The 21,191-nt window shown below is 46.4% G+C and overlaps 1 protein-coding gene across 11 annotated transcripts; it reads right to left on the bottom strand.

The window, feature by feature from the left end:
* Nucleotides 1-1,101: 1,101 nt before the first annotated feature.
* Nucleotides 1,102-20,702, bottom strand: GOLPH3L (golgi phosphoprotein 3 like). Of its 11 annotated transcripts, XM_082203670.1 has the most exons (6): nt 14,241-14,990; nt 12,708-12,769; nt 12,011-12,209; nt 3,717-3,848; nt 3,486-3,600; nt 1,102-2,138 (listed from the first exon to the last, which is right to left on the bottom strand). In XM_082203670.1, the coding sequence occupies exons 2-6, from the start codon at nt 12,728-12,730 to the stop codon at nt 1,711-1,713; spliced, it is 897 nt and encodes a 298-aa protein (XP_082059796.1). In that variant the 5' UTR covers nt 12,731-12,769; nt 14,241-14,990; the 3' UTR covers nt 1,102-1,710. The 11 variants fall into 11 exon arrangements, with proteins under 11 accessions (XP_082059796.1, XP_082059789.1, XP_082059791.1 ...); XM_082203663.1 differs by lacking the exons at nt 12,708-12,769; nt 14,241-14,990 and adding an exon at nt 20,482-20,702; XM_082203665.1 differs by lacking the exons at nt 12,708-12,769; nt 14,241-14,990 and adding an exon at nt 19,072-19,096.
* Between the last annotated feature and the right edge of the window lie 489 nt (nt 20,703-21,191).

The raw sequence follows: 21,191 nt of genomic DNA on the forward strand, positions 1-21,191 counted from the left end.
TGTGTTGCCAAATCAGAGTACAGTGATACCTCAGGTTACACACGCTTCAGGTTACAGACTCCACTAACCCAGAAATAGTGCTTCAGGTTAAGAACTTTGCTTCAGGATGAGAACAGAAGTCTTGTTCAAGCGGCGCGGCGGCCCCATTAACTAAAGTGGTGCTTCAGGTTAAGAACAGTTTCAGGTTAAGAACGGACCTCCGGAACGAATTAAGTATTTAACCCGAGGTACCATTGTATGGAGTTCAGTTGGCTGGAATGTCTGGTTTCATTTAAAAAACAAAACCAAGCTTCTAGATCTTATGACCATGAAAACATGACCTATAGCGTATGGGCAACACCTAAAAGTCTCAGAAGCCAGGAAGATGGCGGAAGAAGATTTTTAGAGCATAGGTCATGGTTTGCCAGCATGGTGCCTCTCTAGGAGTTTTGAACTACAGCTCCCACCCAGCAAAGACAGCCGAGTCAGGGATTGCGGGAGATCCAAATATCTGAAGGGGGCCTGGCTTGGGGAAGGCTGGTTAAGGGAAGGGGCTCCATTATGTAACAATCAAAAGCAGAATAAAATTATATAAATCATGCACATCTGCCCAGTTTGCATAATCTGTGCAGGTCCCAAGAATTTAGCGGTTGGCTGTGGGTGAAGAAATTCAGGGCTTGATCCAGAATAAGATGAGCAGCACTGAAATGTTTGTGAAAAGTAAAATAATGATTTTAACGCAACCAAGGGGCAGCAATGCTTCTGAATGCCAACTGCTAGCGACCGCAGGAGGAAAAGTGCTCTTGCGCTTGGATCCTGCTACTGGGTTTCCCATTGGGGCACCTGGTCAGCCACTGTGAGAACAGGATGCCGGAACAGACGAGCCATTGGCCTGATCCAGCAGAGAACTTCTGATGTTCTTATGACTTTAAATTAAAATTTCATTGATTTCAATCAATGCAACTAAGTCTTGATCCAACACTTGGCTTTTCATTAGCCCAGAACACACAGAACGTCACCAGTTTATGGGCACTCTCTGCCTACTTTATAAACAAATTGCCACCGGGAAGGAAGTGGAACCCTAAGAATCAAAAGCGTGGGGAAAAAATAACACACAAGAGATTGCATAGAGATTTGTGCTGTAATGGTTTTTTTTCCAGCAGAACACAAGGAATAAACAGCACAAGGGGAAAACTGGGTCGAAAAAACGAGACAGGGCAAAACAGAGGTTGGGGTTGTAAGATTTAACACACAGAGAAAAAAACAGAACAAAACGAAACAAAAATCCCAAATGCACATTGTAATTTGTTCCTCCCTAAAACAGCAGAGGGGGGCGGAGAAAAGAGTTTGAAATAAACAAAAGAGGTGGGCTCACTCCACTTCTAGCAGACACAGACCTTCATTTTAAACTGGGGGGGGGGGGACAACGGAACGGGGGCGTGTTTTCAGGGGGAAGGAGAAAACGCCGCACAAACTTCTTTGCTCGTTCTCGCAACCTAACAAGTCCCCGAATCCGAGGAAGAGGAGATGGCGGTGAAGATATAGGCGTTCCTGTAACAGAATGTCGCCTGCCATGCCCAGCATCTGTGGTGGCGGCTACGGGCGCGGCAAGTCACCAATGCCCACCGCTAAGGAGCATGGGAAGATTCCACAGAACGGAAAAGGTTCAGTCCTAAAGAGGAAACGAGGGCCAAACCCACTCAGAACAGCCTCGCCCGACTCGGGAAGGTTTTAGGACTTGTTGAAGGCTGCCAACACAGCCCAGATCATCTCTGAGCCCCCCGCCTTGGCCGCTTCCACCTCAGGGTCTCTGTCCATGAGGTCCTTGGACCGGTTCATGGCCACGTCGTATTTCTCGTCGACTAGGCTGGTGAAGACGTTCTCCAGCACGTCAGAGGCGTGGGCCAGGACCAGCAGGGCTAAGGTCCGCCTGTCCATGCGGTGGGGGTCATTGACCCACCGGTCCAGGACGCTCTCTTGCAGCTTCTTCACCAAGCGCTGCTTCTCCGTGGTGTTGGTGACCGGGTGGGTGGTCATGTCGAAGAGGAGGAAGTTCTGCTTCTCGGTTGTCAGGATCCCCTTCTCCACAAGGTTCTTGGCGATGCGCTCCCGGACGTTGCGGAGCTGGTACTGCAGCTTGAAGGGGTTCCAGGTCTCACCTGCGGGAGGCGAGGAAGAGGGTCAGCAACAAGGTCAGGACCTTGAGGGCCCATCTAGCTCGGTGCGGTCTACTCTGGCTGGCAGTGGCCGGCTAGGTTTCGAGAGGGAGTGTCTCCCAGCTGCACCAAGAGAAGCCAGAGATTGAGCTGGGCCTTTCTGTGTGCAAAGCAGATGCTCAGTTACTGTGCTACGTATGTTACCTTAAAAATAAACAAAGATTCTAGTTCTCACTGTTTTAGCTCACTCTAGCTACAGATTGTTGTTTTTTAAAACAAACAAATTCATTTATTTAATTTTAGAGATTTTCATGGCCTTTGGTTTGGACTCAGTCAGACCCCTATGTTTCCCTCCCCTCATGGTCTTGATCTATCGGCTACTTTTAAAATGAGGCTGCATTTTAACCTGTATTTTAAATTGTTTTGTTTTTGTGCCCCCCCCCATTATGTTTTTACTGTGATTTTATTGGTGTTAGCCACCCTGAGCCCGGCTCTGGCCGGGGAGTGTGGGGTATAAATTTCTATTATTATTATAGGTATGGGAATGTCTTTCAACCTATGATTTGCTCAGGTTCTTATTACAATAATCTACAAAAGATGACCTATAATACAAACTTGGTTGAGAGGTGGTTGTACTTGAGCTACAGAACTTTGCACTAACCCCTTATGCTCATCCAATTTTGGCAGCAGGGGTGGGGGTGGTGGAACTTGTCTGGGAGCCGACTGTGGCCCCTGAGGCTTCTGTATTCCAGCCCTTGGGACTATCCCCAGACCAAACCCGTCACTTGCTTCACATCCTCCTCGAGTGCTTTTGCTTGGGATGTGTCCTTGAACTGCGACAGGGTCTCTTGCTCACCTGGAGGAAGAGACTGGAATGTAGCCTACAGTACCACCCACTTTAGCATCTCACTATTTGCACCTGGACCCTGGAAGGCAGCCTACAGGGAAAGTGGCTCTCAGCCTGCAAAAAAAGGTTCCCCACCTCCACGTTACTGGAGCGAGGGGGAAGAAGGGTTGTGAAGCTGGCTTGTTTCAAAAGGTAATACTTAGGGGATTAACCACAGTTTAGGGTTTGAACACAGGTCACTATGCTTTTTTCTTCAGAGCACTGTAGTAGCCCACAGGCATAATTTCAGTGTTCCTAATATTTTGCTTAAAGTTTTACTGGATTCCTATTTACCCGGGTATCATGTACTGACTTATTTTGTTTGTGATTTTACTGATATATATACAATGTCAACTGCTTAGAGATTCTGTTATAAGAGGCATGTAAGTTCTTAAAATGAGAAGGAATTTGTAGACCCAAAGGCTTAGCAGCCCTGCAGTGCTCAGAAACACTTCCGCCCTCACCTGTCAGCAACTCAATCCACGTCTGCACTGTCTCGGCAGGTTCGGTGGCTTTGAGGTGCCGCAGCGTCTCGTCTAGGAGGACGTCTCCCGTTGGGGCATCTGACTTTAGGAGGACCTAGAAGGCAGAAAGAAAGCGAGAGACAAAGACTTCTGCCAGGCTCCTAAAGGCGCATTGAAACAGGCCCTAACGAACAGCCTTAGGGAGGCCAGGGAACAGAAAAACCCTCTCACCTTCCGGTCCAGCAGTCGTTTTTTCCTCATAGTCTGTGGCTCCAGCTGTATCCTTCCCCTCATTGCCAGCTCAATGAGGATGCCGCCCCGGAGACCGGAGGAGATGCAGTCGTTCCAGAAAGATGTGTAGCCCTGAGGAGGAGATCATGAATGGACATCAGCAAAGACCCAGGAAGATAGATGCAAAAAACTGCAATGTCAGGCCATAAAGAGCTTGTGGTTTGGTGCAAGTCACAGATTTTAGAGGGGACCAAAGACAGGATTATTAGTCAAGGCTGTCATTAACTAATTTGAGTAGAGGTTTTTTGGGGGGGGGAAGGGTGGCAATGGTGATGCTTGTTTTATGCTGCTGTTTTTTCTCTTTCACGAAACAGATGGGATAAAAGTTTTGGGCTGTATCCAAAGTTAAACAACTCAGGGTAGACCCACCAAAAAGCATCAGATATAGCTAACTTAGGTCTTTTTCAAAGAGTATTCCAAGAGCATAAGAAGAGTGTGCTGGATCTGGCCAAGGGCTCATCTAGTTCAGCCTCCTGTTCTCACAGTGGCCAATCAGATACTCCAAAGGGAAACTAGCAAGCAGGACCTGAGTGCAAGAACACTGTCTTCCCTCCTACGGCTTCCAGCAACTGGTTTTCAGAAGCATCACTGCCTCCAGCACTGGAGGGAGAGTAAAGTCACTGTGGACAGTAGCCAATGATAGCCTTGTTCTCCTCCAGGAATCTATCTAATCCAGCGGTTCTCAACCTGTGGGTTCCCAGATGTTGTTGGACTACAACTCCCATCATCCCTGAGCTCTGGCCTTGCTAGCTAGGGATGATGGGAGTTGTAGTTCAACAATATCTGGGGACACACATGTTGAGAAACGCTGAATTCTAATCCTTTTTTAAAGCCATCTAAGTTGGTGGTTGTCACAGCTTCCTGTATAAGTGAGTTCCATGGTTTAACTATGCACTGTGAAAGGAAGAAGTCCTTCCGTTAATCTGCCCTGAATCCTCCAACATACAGCTTCATTGGATGTCCTTGACTTCTTAGTGTTACAAGAGAGGGAGGGGGGGAAATTCCATGTATAATTTTATACACTTCTATCACGCCACCTCTTTCTAAGCTAAAAAGTCTTTTGATCATCCAGGTGTGGGCTGGGGGAAGGGAGGACTTACACACACACACACACACACACACACACACACACAGCTCCAATCCAAACTTCTACCAGTTAGGGATTAACTTTTGATGAAGCTGTTCCAAGTTGAAGAACAACTCAAGTCTTCCTTTATAGAAAAAGGAGAGGAAGTGCTGAGCCAAAAGGAGCTGCAGCCTGCCAGATGGAAAGCAGCGCTTCCTGTGCAAACACCCAGCCCATTATTTCAACAGCTACACCGCTTGTTTCAGCCTAGGCAAAAAGCAAAAAAAAAAAGTGTGGCATTTTAAAAGCCTATCACTCCAATATGGTTAAGCTTACGCAAGACACCCTGCCTTCACAACCATTTAACAGCTAGAATCAGGCCTTTATTTACCTTTAAAAAAACAACCCTCCACTTCCTCATAGCAGAACATGATGGATAAGAGTGTAATTGCAAAGACCAAAGAAAGTCTCTTTTCCACCCATGACCTTTCTTGACGTTTCACAAGGATACAGACAGCAGCCTGAAGTTCAGGAGTTTTATTTCTTATGCAAACAAATTCTGTGACATCAGTGGCTGTGCTTTCGGCTGGATTTCAACAGTTCAAGGTATCACAAAGTAACCTCTTGGAGTGTCTTCTCAAAGAGGGAGGCTGTGTATGTTCAATGTCAGTGCAGAATTATTGACTGTGACAGGCTCAGCTTCCATTCTGGGGTCAGAGCAAGTTTCTAGTCCTCGTTGCCAAGGAGTCACGATGGATGCGGTTTTTTTAATGGAACTTGGTGCCTCAATTGTAAAGCTAAAATTCAGATTTCTAGTAACAAAACTAGGCAAATGCCACCCATACATGTCTTTGTACAAATTCAGCTGTCCCCTCAAGAGCTATTTATTTTTGTAGCTGTTTGGGGGCATAGTAAAAGTGGGACTATGGATATAATTGTCTCACCAATGTATTTTAGATTTTTAGATGCTACTGGCTGTCCTGGACTCTTTATAAGGGTGGGCTATAAGGAATAATGATGGGCTGCATCCAACTATTCAGAAAAGACCCAGTGAAATCAATGAAGCAAGCTAGTCATGTCCATTAATTTGAACGGTTCTACTCTGTGGTTGTGCAACACCACAAAAAACTCAATATCATGTTACTAAAGACCTGAAAGGTATGCCTCAATTAAAGATTTATTGTGGAAATCAAAAACCTTAAAAAAAAGGCTTTGGAATTTGAGATATTAATTCTGACACTGGCATTCTAAATTTCAAGAATGATAGTTCAAATTACAACTTTACAATCTGCATTCTTGCACCAGACCGGTTCAGAATAGGCCTGAAAAGCACAGAAATGAAATTGCACTCTACCCAATTCTATTTTACTTCAGCCATAAAACCTGTTAATTTTATTGGAGTGTACCTACAAGTATGCATGCTAAGGACCACAGACTGACAGCAAGCAGAGTGGACAAAGGATAATTCCAAAGTCTGTTGGGTTTTTTTTAAAGGCCCCCAGCCACACTGGTACTGGTGCTTCAACTCTTAGATGTAAAGTCAGTAAGTTAAACTCCCGGAATGATGCCTCGCCCCAGCAAAGGAAATGAAGTTGAAGAACCAGTCTGAGTCAAACCACTGAATGAGAAAAACAAACACGGATCAAGAGTTCCGGCCAGACCAGGGCTTTAAATCAAATGCAGAAGTGCCACTTCCAAATCACTCCAGCTCTTCTGGGGGTGCCTGAGCCTCAATTCTCTCTCCAGCTGCAGCTCCAAAGTGAATCACATTTAGGCTGTGTAGCCCCCATATGGCTCTGCCCCCCCCAAAAAGAATTGGGGGTACGGTAGTTTACCCCTGACTGAGCTACAATTCCCGTCATCATTAACAAACCACAGTTTCCAGGTTTCTTTGGGGGAAGTCATGCACTTTAAATGAATGCGTGTCTGCAGCCCAGTCAAAATGGAACAATGATTGCTTAACATGGGGGTAGCCAACAAGGGGCACTCTAGGTGATGCTGGACTACAACTCCCATCATCCCTGGCTGATGCAGCCGAAGGGGTGTGTGGCTCAGCAACAGCATTGGCGGACCCTGGCACAACACATTTCAGTTGTCCCACAGCTCGTGCAGGTGCAGTGAATAAGCACATCTTGCCTTAATCCTCTATCTTGGTGCCCAGACTACCTCAAAGGGTTGCTGAAAGTATAGGAAAGGGGGTAAACACTGCTCTGTGACCCTAGAAGGAAGATAAAACTTCTACTATGATGTCAGCCACACTCAGGGTCCACCTAGCGTACAACTTAGTTTATGTATTTACAGTGGTACCTCGGGTTAAATACTTAATTGGTTCCGGAGGTCTGTTCTTAACCTGAAATTGTTCTTAACCTGAAGCACCACTTTAGCTAATGGGGCCTCCTGCTGCCGCCGCACAGCCAGAGCACGATTTCTGTTCTCATCCTGAAGCAAAGTTCTTAACCTGAAGCACTATTTCTGGGTTAGTGGAGTCTGTAACCTGAAGCATATGTAACCCAAGGTACCACTGTATTTCAGATATTTATATACAACTTAACATTAAGAATCTCTAAGCAGTGTACATAATAAAAAATAGAATAAGAACAATTAAAATTCATCCTAAACGCTACTAAACCTCAAGATGCCTGCTGAAATAAGGAAGCTTTTGTTCGTGCCTGAAGTTCAGCAAGGAGGGTGCCTGTCAAATCTAAGGAGGCAGCTTTGGAGATCACCCAAAGCCCTTTTGACTGCAGCCACAAAACTATCTGTGTTCCTCCTTGAACCTGTTTGAGAGGACAATAAAGACAATTGCACTCCCTCAAGCATTTGGGATTTAGCCGGGAACATGATTTCAGCTGCTTTGCTTCCTGGTGGCGTGGCAGTAACAGGGGTGGGTAGGAAGCCTACCTGCCACAAATTTCTCCCTATGCACCCTTGCTAAGCCACAGTTTAGGCTCAGTGCTTTGTGAGAAATCAGACCATTAACACTTAAAACCATGGTTTGTTTCACTAACCACGGTGAAATGTTGTGTCAATATACCTACACTGAGAATTAAGGACTGGCCACAAACCAGCTGGTGAAATGGGCCTGGAGCAAACTTGCAAACCAGGTTAGGAATTAATTTGTACTAAACAAGCCACAGTTGTGTCAGCTCCCCTGGCTCCATGTCTGGATTAACCAAGATTAAAAGACATCCAACTGTGGCTAATGCTAACTATGCTTAAGTGTGATGGGTGCCCTGGGCTACTGTCCCTGCACTATTGCAAAAAAAAAAAAAAAGTGGGGGTTTGATGCTGTTAAATATGCTGTTGTAAGACAACCTGGGCCAGCTCCTAGGAACAGAGGAAGCTGCCTTATTCTGAGTCAGACTGTTGGTCCATCCAGCTAAATATTTCTACGTAGAGTAAAACAGCCCTCCAGGATTTCTTGCAGGAGTCCCTCCCAGCCCTACCTGGAAATGCCACCTGGGACCTTCTGCTTGAAGGCAGATCCTCTACCACTAAACTATGGGCCTTCCCCACAGCAGAAGTCAACCACCTACGATATAAATGCAGCATGAGCATGCAAATCAGTTCCTACAATTCATGCCCTGGGGGGAAAGAGTCGCAAGACAGGTGCAGCTGGAGTCTTGACGCCACAACTTCATTTAAAAGGGTTGCCTAAAGGACAAGGAGTCACTTACAGTATGCATCAGGGTACTATTGTAATCTAGGCTAGTGACAGACTAGCAAGCAAATGCAGCTCTCCCTGACAGAGCTTATTCCCTCCCCCTTCTTATATTGTACCCGATGTCTGCATGCCAAGACAGGGACTCCAAAGACAGGGGTGCATCTTTTTTAAAAAATCAGAACAATGTGACCATCCTTTTAAGCAGGACAAGGGAGGGGAAGTCAAATCACGTGCAGCCAAGGCACGAACCAGCAAGGTCTACATGGTGTCACAAGCAGCAGTGACAGCCACCAACTTGGATGGCTTTAAAAGAGGGTTAAAGAGATTCCTGGAGGAGAAGGCTATCAGCAGGCTACTGGCCACAATGGCTTTGATCTGAGCCAGGGTTGGAGGCAGCAGGCTTCTGAATACCAGTTGCTGGGAAATAATAATAATTTATTATTTCTATCCCGCCCATCTGGCTGGGTTTCCCCAGCCACTCTGGGCGGCTTCCAAGAAAAGATTAAAAATACATTAAAACATCAGTCATTAAAAACTTCCCTAAACAGGGCTGCCTTCAGATGTCTTCTGAATGTCATATAGTTGTTCATTTTTTTGACATCTGATGGGAGGGTGTTCCACAGGTAAACAGAAGTGGAAAGAGTTGCTGTTGCACTCAGGTCCTGCTTGCTGGCTTCTCTGTAGAACAGGATGCTGGACTAGATGGGGCATTGACCAGAACCAGCAGGTCTCTTTCAGTGTGCTTGTGGAACCTCCAGGTCCAAGGACAGTCTATCTAGATTCCTAGGTTCCTTGTGGTACTGGCCGCTGTGAGATCAGGACGCTGGACTAGATGGGCCCCCTCTGGCCTCATCCAGCTGCAGGGCTCATCTTAGTTTCTGGCAGGCTCTAAAAACCTAACATTTACTGGTTTCTCGCCAAACCGGCTTCTATTTATTGTGGACTCAGTCAAGACAAAGGTTCTCTCTCACTCACTACAAATGCCTCAGTACGATATAACAGAAGGTTGGCAACTGCATGGCAAGAGCTGCAATGGTCTAGCAGTTCTGAAGAGTAGTCCTGGGCAGCAGTGATCCTGTGATATGACTCCCAACTTCCACCCTCTTTTGAGGTGGGAGGTGTATGTCACTAGACCTGATCAGTGGCAAAAGCTTTGACATGTGTCTATAGAAAAGCTGTGCAAATGAGCAATTCCGAACCGGTTTACCTCAGTAATTACTAACCAAGGACTGCCCAGGTGCAGGTCTGACACACCTTTGGACAGAGGACTTTCTGCAAAAAAGGAAGAGCACTGAAACCAATGTATAAATGGTAAAGATACCAGTTGGATACCAGCTGGATCAGTCCGGAACTGGTTTTAAAATGCACTCCTCCTACTCCATCATGGACACTGCCCTCTAATAAATTTCTGCTAAAAGAAAGACAGAAAAGAGTCCGGGCAAAGTCACTTAGAACCTTTGCAGAAAATCACAGAATGGAAGGGATCCCAAAGGTCATCTATTCCAATCCCTTGTAATGCACGAATCACAGCTACGTTGTCAGAACTAGAATCTGTCCAACAAACTTGATTCTATCCGTTTACAGACACTGCTGAAACCAAGCTTCTCTGACTTGCAACGGGTACTAATTGAACGTAGCTGGTTGTCTCCTTGGTGCTGTTTGGCAACCTTCTGGAGTTTTATTAGTTACTGTTTTGAATTTCTGCTTTACAATGTTATTTATTTCACTTGTATTTTGACAGCAGCCCAGGGTTGTCGTTTTGGCAAGATAACACAGGATATTTATTTTAAAATCAACAACCACAAATACATAAATATGAAGAGATTCTCTTCTATCACCAATATCTACTGGAATCAATGGCCACTATGCTTACCCTGTAGATACGTAAACTTTTCAGATTGAACGGATCACATTTTATGGCCTTTTCACACACACTGCACATATATTTTGCTAACTTCATGCACCTCACAAAATCTTATGCCATAATAAATGGGGAGCCATTAAAGACTATCAAGAAACTCTCTTTTTCTGGTGGGATATAATGGAGCAGGGGATATAAGGATATCCAACATTCTGGGCCAGAACAAGGGGAGAGAATCTGGCAAATGTTTGCCAACGTGGATACAGACACTTATTATGCCCAGCCTTTTCAGTTCACAATAAGAGGCTCAAATAAACTGAATCCCGCCACTGGTAAATGCTGGCAATCTGACTCTTGCCACACATCACCACTGTCTTCGCTCTGGCTCCTCAAATTTCATACAAGAACTGCCCACATGTATGTCTCTGGCTTATCTTAACCACTACGGCAGTGCAGTGTAGTGGTCAGAGTATCAGACCAGAACTGGGAAGACGCAGATTCTAACACTACACTCAGCACAGGGCCCATCAGCATCTCTCATCCTAACCTACCTCCTAGGGTGCAGTGTGGGTAAAAACAGGAGGGAGCTAACTGAAAGAAAAGTCGGATATAAATGTAATAAATAAGAAACTGCCTTATACCAAATCAGGCCGCAGGTCCTGGATCCTGTGAGCGAAGCAGATGCTTTGCCTTCACAGCAGATCCTCTACCACTGCCCTGAACAATAAGGTTCTGGTCCTCATGGTTCTGAAGAAAGGGCTAATTTTAAAAAGGAAGCTGCCTTATCCAGGGTCAGGCTATTGGTTTGCCTACCTCAGCATTGTCTACACTGACTGGCAGCAGTTCTCCAAGGTTTCGGAAAGGAGGTCTCTCCCAGCCCTACCTGAAGATGCCAGGGATGGAAGCAGGGACCTTTCACATGCAAGCAGAAGCTGTACCACTAAACTACAACCCTTCTCCCATAAATAATCTCATGCAGAAGAGAAAGCGGTGCATACTGAAGACACAACTCTCCACCCTGACCTTTGACAGGCAGGCTGTCTTGCTTAATTTCTACTGTCCTGTTTTGAATAGCATGGTTTTATTTGTCTTTATAATTGCATACTATATTGCTGTAAACCACGCTGGGACCTTACGGTGAATGGGTGGGTAAGAAAACTTACAAATAAGATAAATAGTAGTAAAAACCTTCTCAGGACATACATGCTGGCTTGCTTTCCCCAGGGAATCTCAGATTTCTTCTCCTCTAGATCCCCAGCTGACTGTGCAGTTACGGAGTCACTGAGCTTACCTTCTGCCAGTCAATAGCAGTTAGGTGTGCTTGACTAGGACCTGGGAGATCAGGGTTCAAATTCTGACTCAGCCAGAAGGCTCACTGGGCGACCCTGGACTGCGACCTAGCCTTCCTTGCAGGGTGCTTGCAAGGGTAAAACGGGGTGCATCTGGCATCTTCACAATGCAGCTTTCGACAAATGCCGAAGATGCAGCTCTTTACCCTGGCATTTGACGCCTGAGATGTGCCTGATCTGCTCCTGCAACTGCAATCTGCTCTGTTTTTAATTCTGAATTTTAAATTGTTGTACCCCTCCTTGGGAGCTGCTGCTGATGGGCGGTTAATCAATGCATCAACAAGGTTTTTGTACCTCTTTATCCTTCAAGCCGAGGAGCAGCACCTCCTCCATGAGGGTGAGGCGGATGTCTTTGGAGTCTCCGGAGTCTTCCTCGCCCAAATTCTTGTCTGGTATGGAGTCCTCCTCACCCTCCAGCCGCTTGTCAACGTTTCGCCCGACATCTGCGCGCCGCCCCCGGTGAATTAACGTCGTCATGGTCTCTCTGTCGTGCCTAGGAACAGAGAGAGAAGAGGGGGGGAAGATATATATGTATCTCCTGCAAATAGTTCTTTGCGATGCTCCCGGTTTCTAGGGGAAGGGCCATAGTTTGGGGTCAGAGGAACTGCTCTGCCAACAGAAAACCAACATATCCAGGTAGGGCTAGAAAACACTCTCTCTCTGAAACCCCACACTGCCAGTCAGTGTAGACAATAATGAGCTGGATGGACTGATTGTCTGACTCGGTATAAGAAAGATTCCTATGCATTTAGGTATTCAGAACAAGGAGGGCTGGGATCTCACTGCATGGTTAGGAGAAGGGCGGCAGCTCAAAGCCAGAAGATTTGACTTGTGTGCAGAAGGTCCCAGGTTCAACCAGTGGAAAAGTACAGCTGACAGTGTCCACAACCTTGGAGAGTTGTGGCCAGTCTGTGCTAAAATGAGCTAAATTTAAAATTCAATATCAAAAGCTACTGAAAGCAAATAACAGACACAGGAATAGCGTTCATACAAAACCACCGTCTTGCAAAACATCCTCAGGCAAACCCCTCGTTTTTCAGCATTCCTAACTGTCTGCAGCAAAGATAACATAAGGATATGCAATTATTAAGTCTTTCAAGACAGGCAATATAAAATAAAAATAATCTAAAGCAGCAAAAAGCTGCCCTCCTAACCGACCCAATGTGGTGTAGTGGTTGGAGTCTTGGACTAGGGCCTGGGAGAGACCAGGGTTCAAATCTCCACTCGGCCATGAAGCTGCGTGTGACCTTTGGGGGACAGGTACTGTTTCTCAGCCTAACCTGCCTCAAAGGGTTGTTATGGGGATTCATGGAGGTGGAGGGAGGAGCCTTGAGCTCATTGGAGGAATAAGGTGGGACATAAATGCAATTAATAAATAAAATAAATGAACAACCATGCCTATTCAGAACATCTACTGAATTGAAGGGGGCTTATTCTCAGGTTAGTTGGGTTAGTGTTGCAAACTTTCTGGGAGAAGTATATACTGACGTCTACTGCTGAGTAAACATAGATAGCATAAGGTTGCACACATGCCTGATTTTTCTTTAAATTTCACCATAAAACTACTGCTTCGGCTTGGCACAAACTAGACACGAGGTGGGTAGGTAACACCACATCCTGTGCCTCCCACAGCTAAAGAAATGTAGCCTTTTCTGACCCACAAATTAAACTGAGTGGTGCACGTGTAACTTCACACTTTTAACACGTCATTTATTGCAAAAAAAATTGCATACCACTTAATCACAAAATCAAAATCCAATCAAAAACCCTGCTGGAATAATAATGCTAAAAAAATTATTCAGTTTTACTGCATTGAGGTATCGCCTTTCCCTTCAAGATGCTCAAGGTGGCCTACACAGCTCTCCCCACTCTTTGTGTTATTGTGACAACAAGCCTGTGAAGTAAGCCACACTGAGAGGTGGCGACTTTGCCCAGGATTGCCCAGGGAGCTTCACCGCTGTGTGCTAGGGACTTCCCCTAGGCCCTAGTCTAGGACTCAAACCTCTACTGTTTCAAACTGCAGCTAAACAGGTACAGATTATATTTAGCTGTCTGGTTATATTTCAGTATGCATTTATGAGAACCAATACTTAACTAATTAATTTTACGAGAACCAATACTTAACTAAATAATAATTTAAAAGGAACGGAAGCGTGGGACCGAAGAAGCAAGGAAGCGACTGGACCCTCTCTCTCGAACACGTTGCAAACAGGTCATTTTAAGAAGAGACGCAGCTATAAGATCACATTTTATACCCTCTTTAAAATAGGGTGTTAAGATTAAACTCAAAGCGGCTTGTAGCCTAAACAACGAAGCAAACACAGCAGCATAATCAAGATTTATCAAGTGCACCACCATAATCAGGATTACGGTTCCCCCTCTTAATTCCTAGATGTGGGGCAGAAACCCACTGCCTTCGCCCACCTCTTAAAATGTACACATTAAAACGAAGGGGGGGTTTCCTTTATGCACCCAAGGGTGCCAAGGCTTTAATCGCGCCTAGAAAGTCCTTTCCCAGACTCACCTGTAATAATGCCCTGTTCTCCCCTCTTCCACCTATTGCTCAAATTACTCGCTTGCTTCTTAATGGGAAAACTGGGGAATCCTAAGCTGAGCAAACTTTACTTCCTGGTTCATCGGCAAAAAGGAAGGGGGAGGAGGAGAAAGGGAAAGGAGGGGGGGAAATATACACCCCCTGCACATCAGCTTCCTGGTTTCCCTGGGAAACCTAGCCTGGTGTGTATGCAAAGGGCAAATGAAAAGACCTGCTGCAAAGGAATTCACCAATAGGCTCCTTGGGAAGGCGGGTTTTACGCCTCTCTTTGTTTCAACAGACAAACTTGCAAAAAAAGAGGGGGGGACACGATTAATTAAGTAAAAAAAGATGGGAGGAGCTAGTGGGATTGACAGCAGAGGGAAGCCAATGGAGAGGGGGAGAGCGCGGCTGGCTTTCCAAGGCCAAGGAACCAATGGTCTTTTTGCACACACATGCACAACATTGGTGTGCACCACGGGAAAGGAGGAGGTGTGTCCAAGAAAAGGTGTTAAGGCGCCTGCGCGGATGTTTGCATGCCGGGTTAGGGATTGCAAGATTTTTTGGGGGGTCCGGTTTTGCATCTAGGTCCTGCGCCAGATTACTCGGGAGTAAATCCCTCTCCCCGAATGCAAAGCAGGGCTTCTCCCTCCTTCCCTCTTTTTCCCTCTTCATCAAGTTTGCATGGGATGGAAGGTTTTGCAGGCTGCACCCAGTGCATGTTGCGTCCACTTTTCCTCTACCCTCCCCGCCCCTGTTTTCCTTTTGTATAATTATTATTATTATTATTATTATTATTATTATTATTATTATTATTATTATTATTTATACCCCACCCTCCCCAGCCAAGACCGGGCTCAAGGCGGCTAACAATCAATAATAAAAGCAAGTTGATTAAAATACAATTTAAAAAGATTAAAATACAACATTAAAGCATTAGGATGCAGCCTCTTCACAGGAGGAGAAAGGAAAAAGAAAGAGGGGGAGGGAATCAAACTGATTCCAAGCCAAAGGCCAGGCGGAACAACTCTTGTCTTACAGGCCCTGCGGAAAGAAATCAGATCCCGCAGTGCCCTGGTCTCAGGAGACAGAGCGTTCCACTGGGCCGGAGCCATCACTGAAAAGGCCCTGGCTCTGGTTGAGGCTAATCTGACTTCCTTAGGGCCCAGGACCTCTAGGGTGTTGCTATTTATGGACCTTAAGGTCCTCCGTGGGGCATACCGGGAGAGGCAGTCCTGTAGGTACGAGGGTCCTCGGCTGTGTATTGTGTCAGACCATTGGCCCGTCTAGCTCCATATGGTCTACACTGACTGGCAGCAGATTTCCAGAATTTAAGGAAGTTGTTTTCTCCTAGCCCTATGCGGAGAAGTGATTGGACCCAGGACCAGTGTCCCACTGACTTTTGGCCCTTAAAAAATAAAGTAAAAGTTCACTTCTGATGAAGGGCTGGTTTCGGGGTTTCAAATTTGGGGACATCCCCAGCCCACCTGGAGATGCTGGCGAATCAGCTACAGTTTATGCTTCCCTTATAAACCTTCCCTGTTTATATTCAGACATAAGTTTTGAAAACAAAGCCCCTGAAGGCGTTAAGGCGGGAGAGGGCGGATTTTCGGACTTGACAGATCTCTTTTTGTTTCCACCTGATCCTCAAGATCCAGCAGCTAAAGCCGCCTGTCAGGGATTCTTTTAGCCAGGATTCATGCATTGCAGGGGGTTGGACTGGATGACCCTTGGGGTGCCCTTCCGACTTCTGGGGTGCAAAATGGGAGAATGGATCTTGCAATCCCAGTTTAACCGCTTCTCTGCTTTATTTAAAGCCACCTAATTGGGGCAAGCGTGGGTGTCTCTTCCTTCTTGCCTTATTTATTCCATTGATAATAAAATTTATATCCTGCCTCTCGCCGCCACTCAGGTTCCGCGTGGGGCGGAACAATTTAAAGCACCCGTTTTAAAAAAGCTTTTGTTGAGCCATTTGGGGGTCAGCCAGCGACCCTTGCAGATCGACCCACGGGTGGCCATGAGATCTCGCAGTGGATCCTGATCCACTTTCTGCCGCAGGGATATATTTCCCCAAGAGAATATGCTTGTTCTGGGATGACAGCTGTGTCCCTAGGAAAGCATATTCCCCAGTGCCCACTTTAAAGACTGCAAACAAGAACAACGCAATTACTGTATATGTTAAATTAAGATTTCCTGATATTTTTGCCTCCTCGTTTGCTATTCTCATGCCCGGTCACCCTTCTTGGAGAACCCGCTGGCTCTCTGCTGCTTCAGGGATCCCCCTATCCCCTCATAACAGCCCCTGCAATGGAGTAATAAAATGGGAGGTCAAGCTCAACCAGTGGATTTCGTAGCTGGAATGGAGATTTGAACTCGGGTCTCCTTTTCTTTTTTAAAACGGATTTTGGTATTTTTATATTGCCTGTCAGGCCCAAAGTAGTTCAGAACGGAAAGTGTAAAAACATGTTGAAGCATAAAACAGTAGCCATCTAACAAGGCATAGATGAAACAGCGGCAGTTAAAACGACAAATTAGCGAGCCTTGTACTTTGTTTTTTTCTTTGTTTGTGTGTGTATATCGTATTTTTTAAGTATAAGACTAGGGTTTTTTAACCAAAAAATTAGGTTTAAAATTGGGCTCGTCTTATACATGGGTAGTGCTGAGGGGGTGTTTTCTTAATTTGGAGTCCCCAAAAATAGGGGGCGTCTTATACATGGGAGCATCGTATACACGGAAAAATATGATGTGTGTGTGTGTGTATATATATATATATATATATATATACACACACACACACACACACACACACAAACAGGCCATAATTTGCTCTTCCTTTTCCCTCTCCTCCATTAGAGCCTTTTGAATTTTAAAGCCTTCTGGTGAGGCTCTTTATACTGACATGAGCTTCTTTGAGAGGCAATAATCCCATTTTATTATTTTTACGCAGTACTGTATAGGAATTGTTTGTTATAAATGTAAGTCACTTTGAGGTCACCCATAACAGAAAACACTCAGTAAGTGGATACAGAAATGTGGCTGAATTTTTCTCCTCAGGAACTTCTGCTGGGCCTGAGAGCCTGTGGGTTTATATTGCCATGTCTGAGGAGGAGCGGACATGACAGTCCCTCTGAAACTGCTTTTTGATATGCTGACAGGGCAGCCTTCCTTCATTTTTGACTAGCGCCTGGGAGATCTGGGTTCAAATCCCCACCTGGCCATAAAGATAACTAGCTGACAGTGTTGTTGTGGAGGATAAAGAGGGGAGAGAGAGAGACAAAATGTCTGCCATTTTGAGTTCCTTGGAGGAAAGGCAGGATATAAATATATATAAATATATATTTATAAATATATAAATATAATAAATAAGATATTGTGTGGTGTCTAATTATCCAGATTTGATGTTCCTTTATCACTAATACTGCAGAACCATCATTTTCAAGAGAACCATTGTCACACAAGCCTGGCAAATCTGGAACTAGACTTGGCAGCCAAATAGTGCAAAACCATATTTCTTTCTTTCTTTATGCGAAGACCGTTATTTTCCTTTCCTTTCACGACCTGGACTTTGTTACTTAATCCATACGTGACTGCAATTCTTCTACGCCCCTGTTCTATGGTTTTGCTTTGGTTCACATCTGTTATTAGAAATATCCTCTCCAATTTATGTACGTCGTAAAATGAAATAAAATAATCTTTACAAAAGAAGAAGAAGAAGAAATCTATTCCTGAGAGGAATGGCCCCTAGTCTCAGGAGCTGCTTGCTCAGGTCAAGAGACAGGGAGCCATTGTCCCTTCTGTGTGTCAGACGCCAGCGCCTCAGCGCAGCCCCTTTGGCTTTGACAGTTTGATGGCTTATTAATTTATATACCGCTTAAAGCCAAAATAGGCTTCTTGCCACATTATGGCCTGATAAAAGAGAAAGAGGGGAACTGGCCACTTTCCTTCAGCCTGCCTGGGCTGTCACTGTGAGGAGAGGGAACGGCCGGTAACCCTGCTAAGGTTTATCTTTTAAAAGGCGGGAAAATAAGAAAGGCTTTCGGGGTCTTAATTGACAACCCCTTCCTTCACTGTCTTCTTGGTCGCTGCCGGAAGCCATCTTGACCAAGGCCGTTGGCACATTTGAGACGCATGTTTTTCAGGACCCACCCTATTCCTGTGACCTTAATTTGGCTGAACTGTTTTTAATTTCATAATTTTTAATTGTCGCAACCTGCCCTGGGACTTGCTGGGGAAGGGTGGGTAACAATTATAATAATTTTGTGGCCGCTGAGGAGATGACAAAGATGGCGCTGGCCCTCCAAATTGACCGCAGCTGTGCCGTACATATAAAGCGCTATTATACTAAATAATAATAATACTTTTTTATATCCTGCCCATCTGGCTGGGTTTCCCCAGCCACTCTTCCAACAGAAGATTAAAAATACATTAAAACATCAGTCATAAAAAACTACCCAAAACAGCGCTGCCTTCAGATGTCTTCTAAATGTCAGATAGTTGTTTATTTCTTTGATATCTGATGGGAGGATGTTCCACAGGGCGGGCGCCACTATCTTTGAAAGCCATGGCTTTCAGCAGCCAAATAACCCTGGGAATTGTAGTTTATTAAGGGTGCTGAGAGTTGTTAGGGAAACCCCCACCCCAATTCCCCTCACAGAACTGCAATTTTCAGAGTGGTTTAACAACTAGTCCCTTTTCCCAGGGAACTCTGGAAATGGTAGCTCTGTGAGGGGACCAGGGAGTCTGAGGAAAGGCTGAAGGAACATTCATCCCAGAGAAGACGCAGAGTCCATGGATAAATTGGCAATAGGATGCTTCAGGTTACCAGACAGGATGTCACAAAGATGAGGACCGAATCTCGTTTTCCGCTGCTGCAGAAAATGACATATAATGGGCTGAAGTTAGAGGAAGGGTTAACTGCAGTTGAACACTGGGAGAATTGTACGAACAGGAAGAAGAGTTTGAAAGTGGGGCCTGAGGGCCGCATTCAGGTCTGAGCAACCTTCTGGGGGCCACATGTTTGCAGATGGGCAAAACTGGGCAGAGTAATGAGTGCTAATTTTCTCAATTACCAGAGGCTAGTTTCTACAGGCAGTTTTCCAGGCAAGCAAAGGGCATTATCAAGAGGGCAGGTGCACATTCAGGATGAGCAAAAGCTTGCAAACGTGTGCATGAGGTGTGGGAATGGTGTGTGGCATAGCTGTCAACTTACAGATTTGAAAATAAGGGACCAGCAGCCTCGAAAATAAGGGATCAGCAGCCACAATAAGGGATTTTGCTTAGCTCATACAGAAATCCGCCACTGACGGAGCCATGCTGCTTTGGCTGCCCCTGACTGTGTTTTGCAGGGGGTTGGACTAGATGATCCTAAGGGTCTACAACTCCCACCAAAGAAGAGGGGCAGACAAAACTGATGAACGACGTCGAGATGGCAAAGCTTCCAGGCAGAATTAGAAACCAGGAAGAGGACCTCTTTAATAAAGAATGGGGAAAGTTTATAAGTTAGTGGAAAAGCTATTGTAAAGAGTTACCGTATTTTTCGCACCATAGGACGCACCGGACAATAGGACGCACTTTGTTTTAGAGGGGGGAGAACAAGAGAAAAAAATCTCCCCCTCTCTGCCCAGCGCCCCTTCAGTGAAGCAGCAGGAGGCGCTGCACAGAGAGGGGGATAACTTTCCCCCTCTTGTTTCCCCCCTCTAAAACAAGTCGCCTTCAGGCGGCTACCTTGGAAGCCTGGAGAGTGAGAGGGGTCGGTGTGCACTGACCCCTCTCACTCTCCAGGCTTCAGGTTCCTTTCGACCTGCTCTTTGGGGCTGGCGGGGGGAAGCCCACCACCAGCCCCAAAGAGCAGGTCAGGGAGCAGCGGAAAGGCGCAGCGGAGAGGCTCCTGCCATAGCCGCGCGTCACCTCTCCAGCAGGGTCGCAGGGGGCTGCTTTAGCCCCGCGCGTGCGCTCTCCCAGCTGGAGAGGTGACGCGGGGCTGTAGAGGTTCCTGCCATAGCCGCGCGTCACCTCTTCAGCCGGGAGAGGGTCGCGGGGCTACGGCGTCTTCGCTCCATAGTGCGCACACACATTTCCCCTTCATTTTTGAAGGGGAAAAAGTGTGTCCTATAGAGCGAAAAATACATTGGTAGGATTGACAGAAAACTTGTAGTAAAAATTTGAAGTATGGATGGACAAATGATTTATAAAAATAGAGTTATGAAAGGGATGCAGAGGGGGAAATCACTACATTAAGATGCTGCACTGGTCGGAGGGGATGCTAAGCAGCACGTCGGGGCTGCCGTCATCCTGGTGCGAGGAGTTCCATCGGCCCTTCCCCACCCGAGAGAGAGCGAGGGAGGGAGACTGTTGCCCACGCCGCCCGTGAGCCCAGCATGAGGCACTTGCGGCGGTGGCGCGGCTGCTGAAGCACCGCCCTTCTGCGTCCTTCCCCATCCCCTCCTCTTCCTCCTCCCTCAGGCCTCCTCCTCCACTGCCGCTGCCGCCTCCGGCTTCCCCTGGCAGCGCGGTGGAAGTCTCGCAAGAGGGGCTGCCTGCCCACCCGTCTCCTCACGACGCGCCCCTGAGGGGGAAAAGGGAGAGACGGAGACGCAGCGCTGTCATGCGCGGCGGAGGACCCCGAGCCACCGCTTCCCTCCCGAGCCGGGCGAACATGAAACCCGGGAAATTTAAGGGACATCATCAGTAACCTGGCCACAGTGATCCATGCGACGGTCACCTCCAGGCTTGACTACTGTAATTCGCTCTACGCGGGGCTGCCCTTGAAGCTCTTCCAGAAACTCCAGTGGGTGCAGCGGGGTCTCTGCCATGGGAGCATATTCACCCAGTGCTTTTCCAGCTGCACTGGCTCCCGGTGGAGTACAGGGTCAGATTTAAGGCGCTGCTTTTGACCTTTAAAGCCCTTCACGGCCTAGGACCCTCGTACCTACGGGACCGCCT

The sequence above is a fragment of the Podarcis vaucheri genome (assembly GCF_965113315.1).
Source record: "Podarcis vaucheri genome assembly, chromosome: 16".
Classification (NCBI taxonomy): Eukaryota; Metazoa; Chordata; class Lepidosauria; order Squamata; family Lacertidae; genus Podarcis; species Podarcis vaucheri.

Excerpts from the sequence above, each read along its gene's own strand:
- GOLPH3L (XM_082203663.1), bottom strand. The coding sequence starts at position 20,687 with ATGGGGAAGGACGCAGAAGGGCGGTGCTTCAGCAGCCGCGCCACCGCC. Across the intron at positions 12,210-20,481 it reads GACCAGTGCAGCATCTTAAT|GCACGACAGAGAGACCATGA; the intron begins GTAGTGATTTCC and ends CTCTGTTCCTAG. Across the intron at positions 2,139-3,485 it reads GTGGATTGAGTTGCTGACAG|GTGAGACCTGGAACCCCTTC; the intron begins GTGAGGGCGGAA and ends CGCCTCCCGCAG.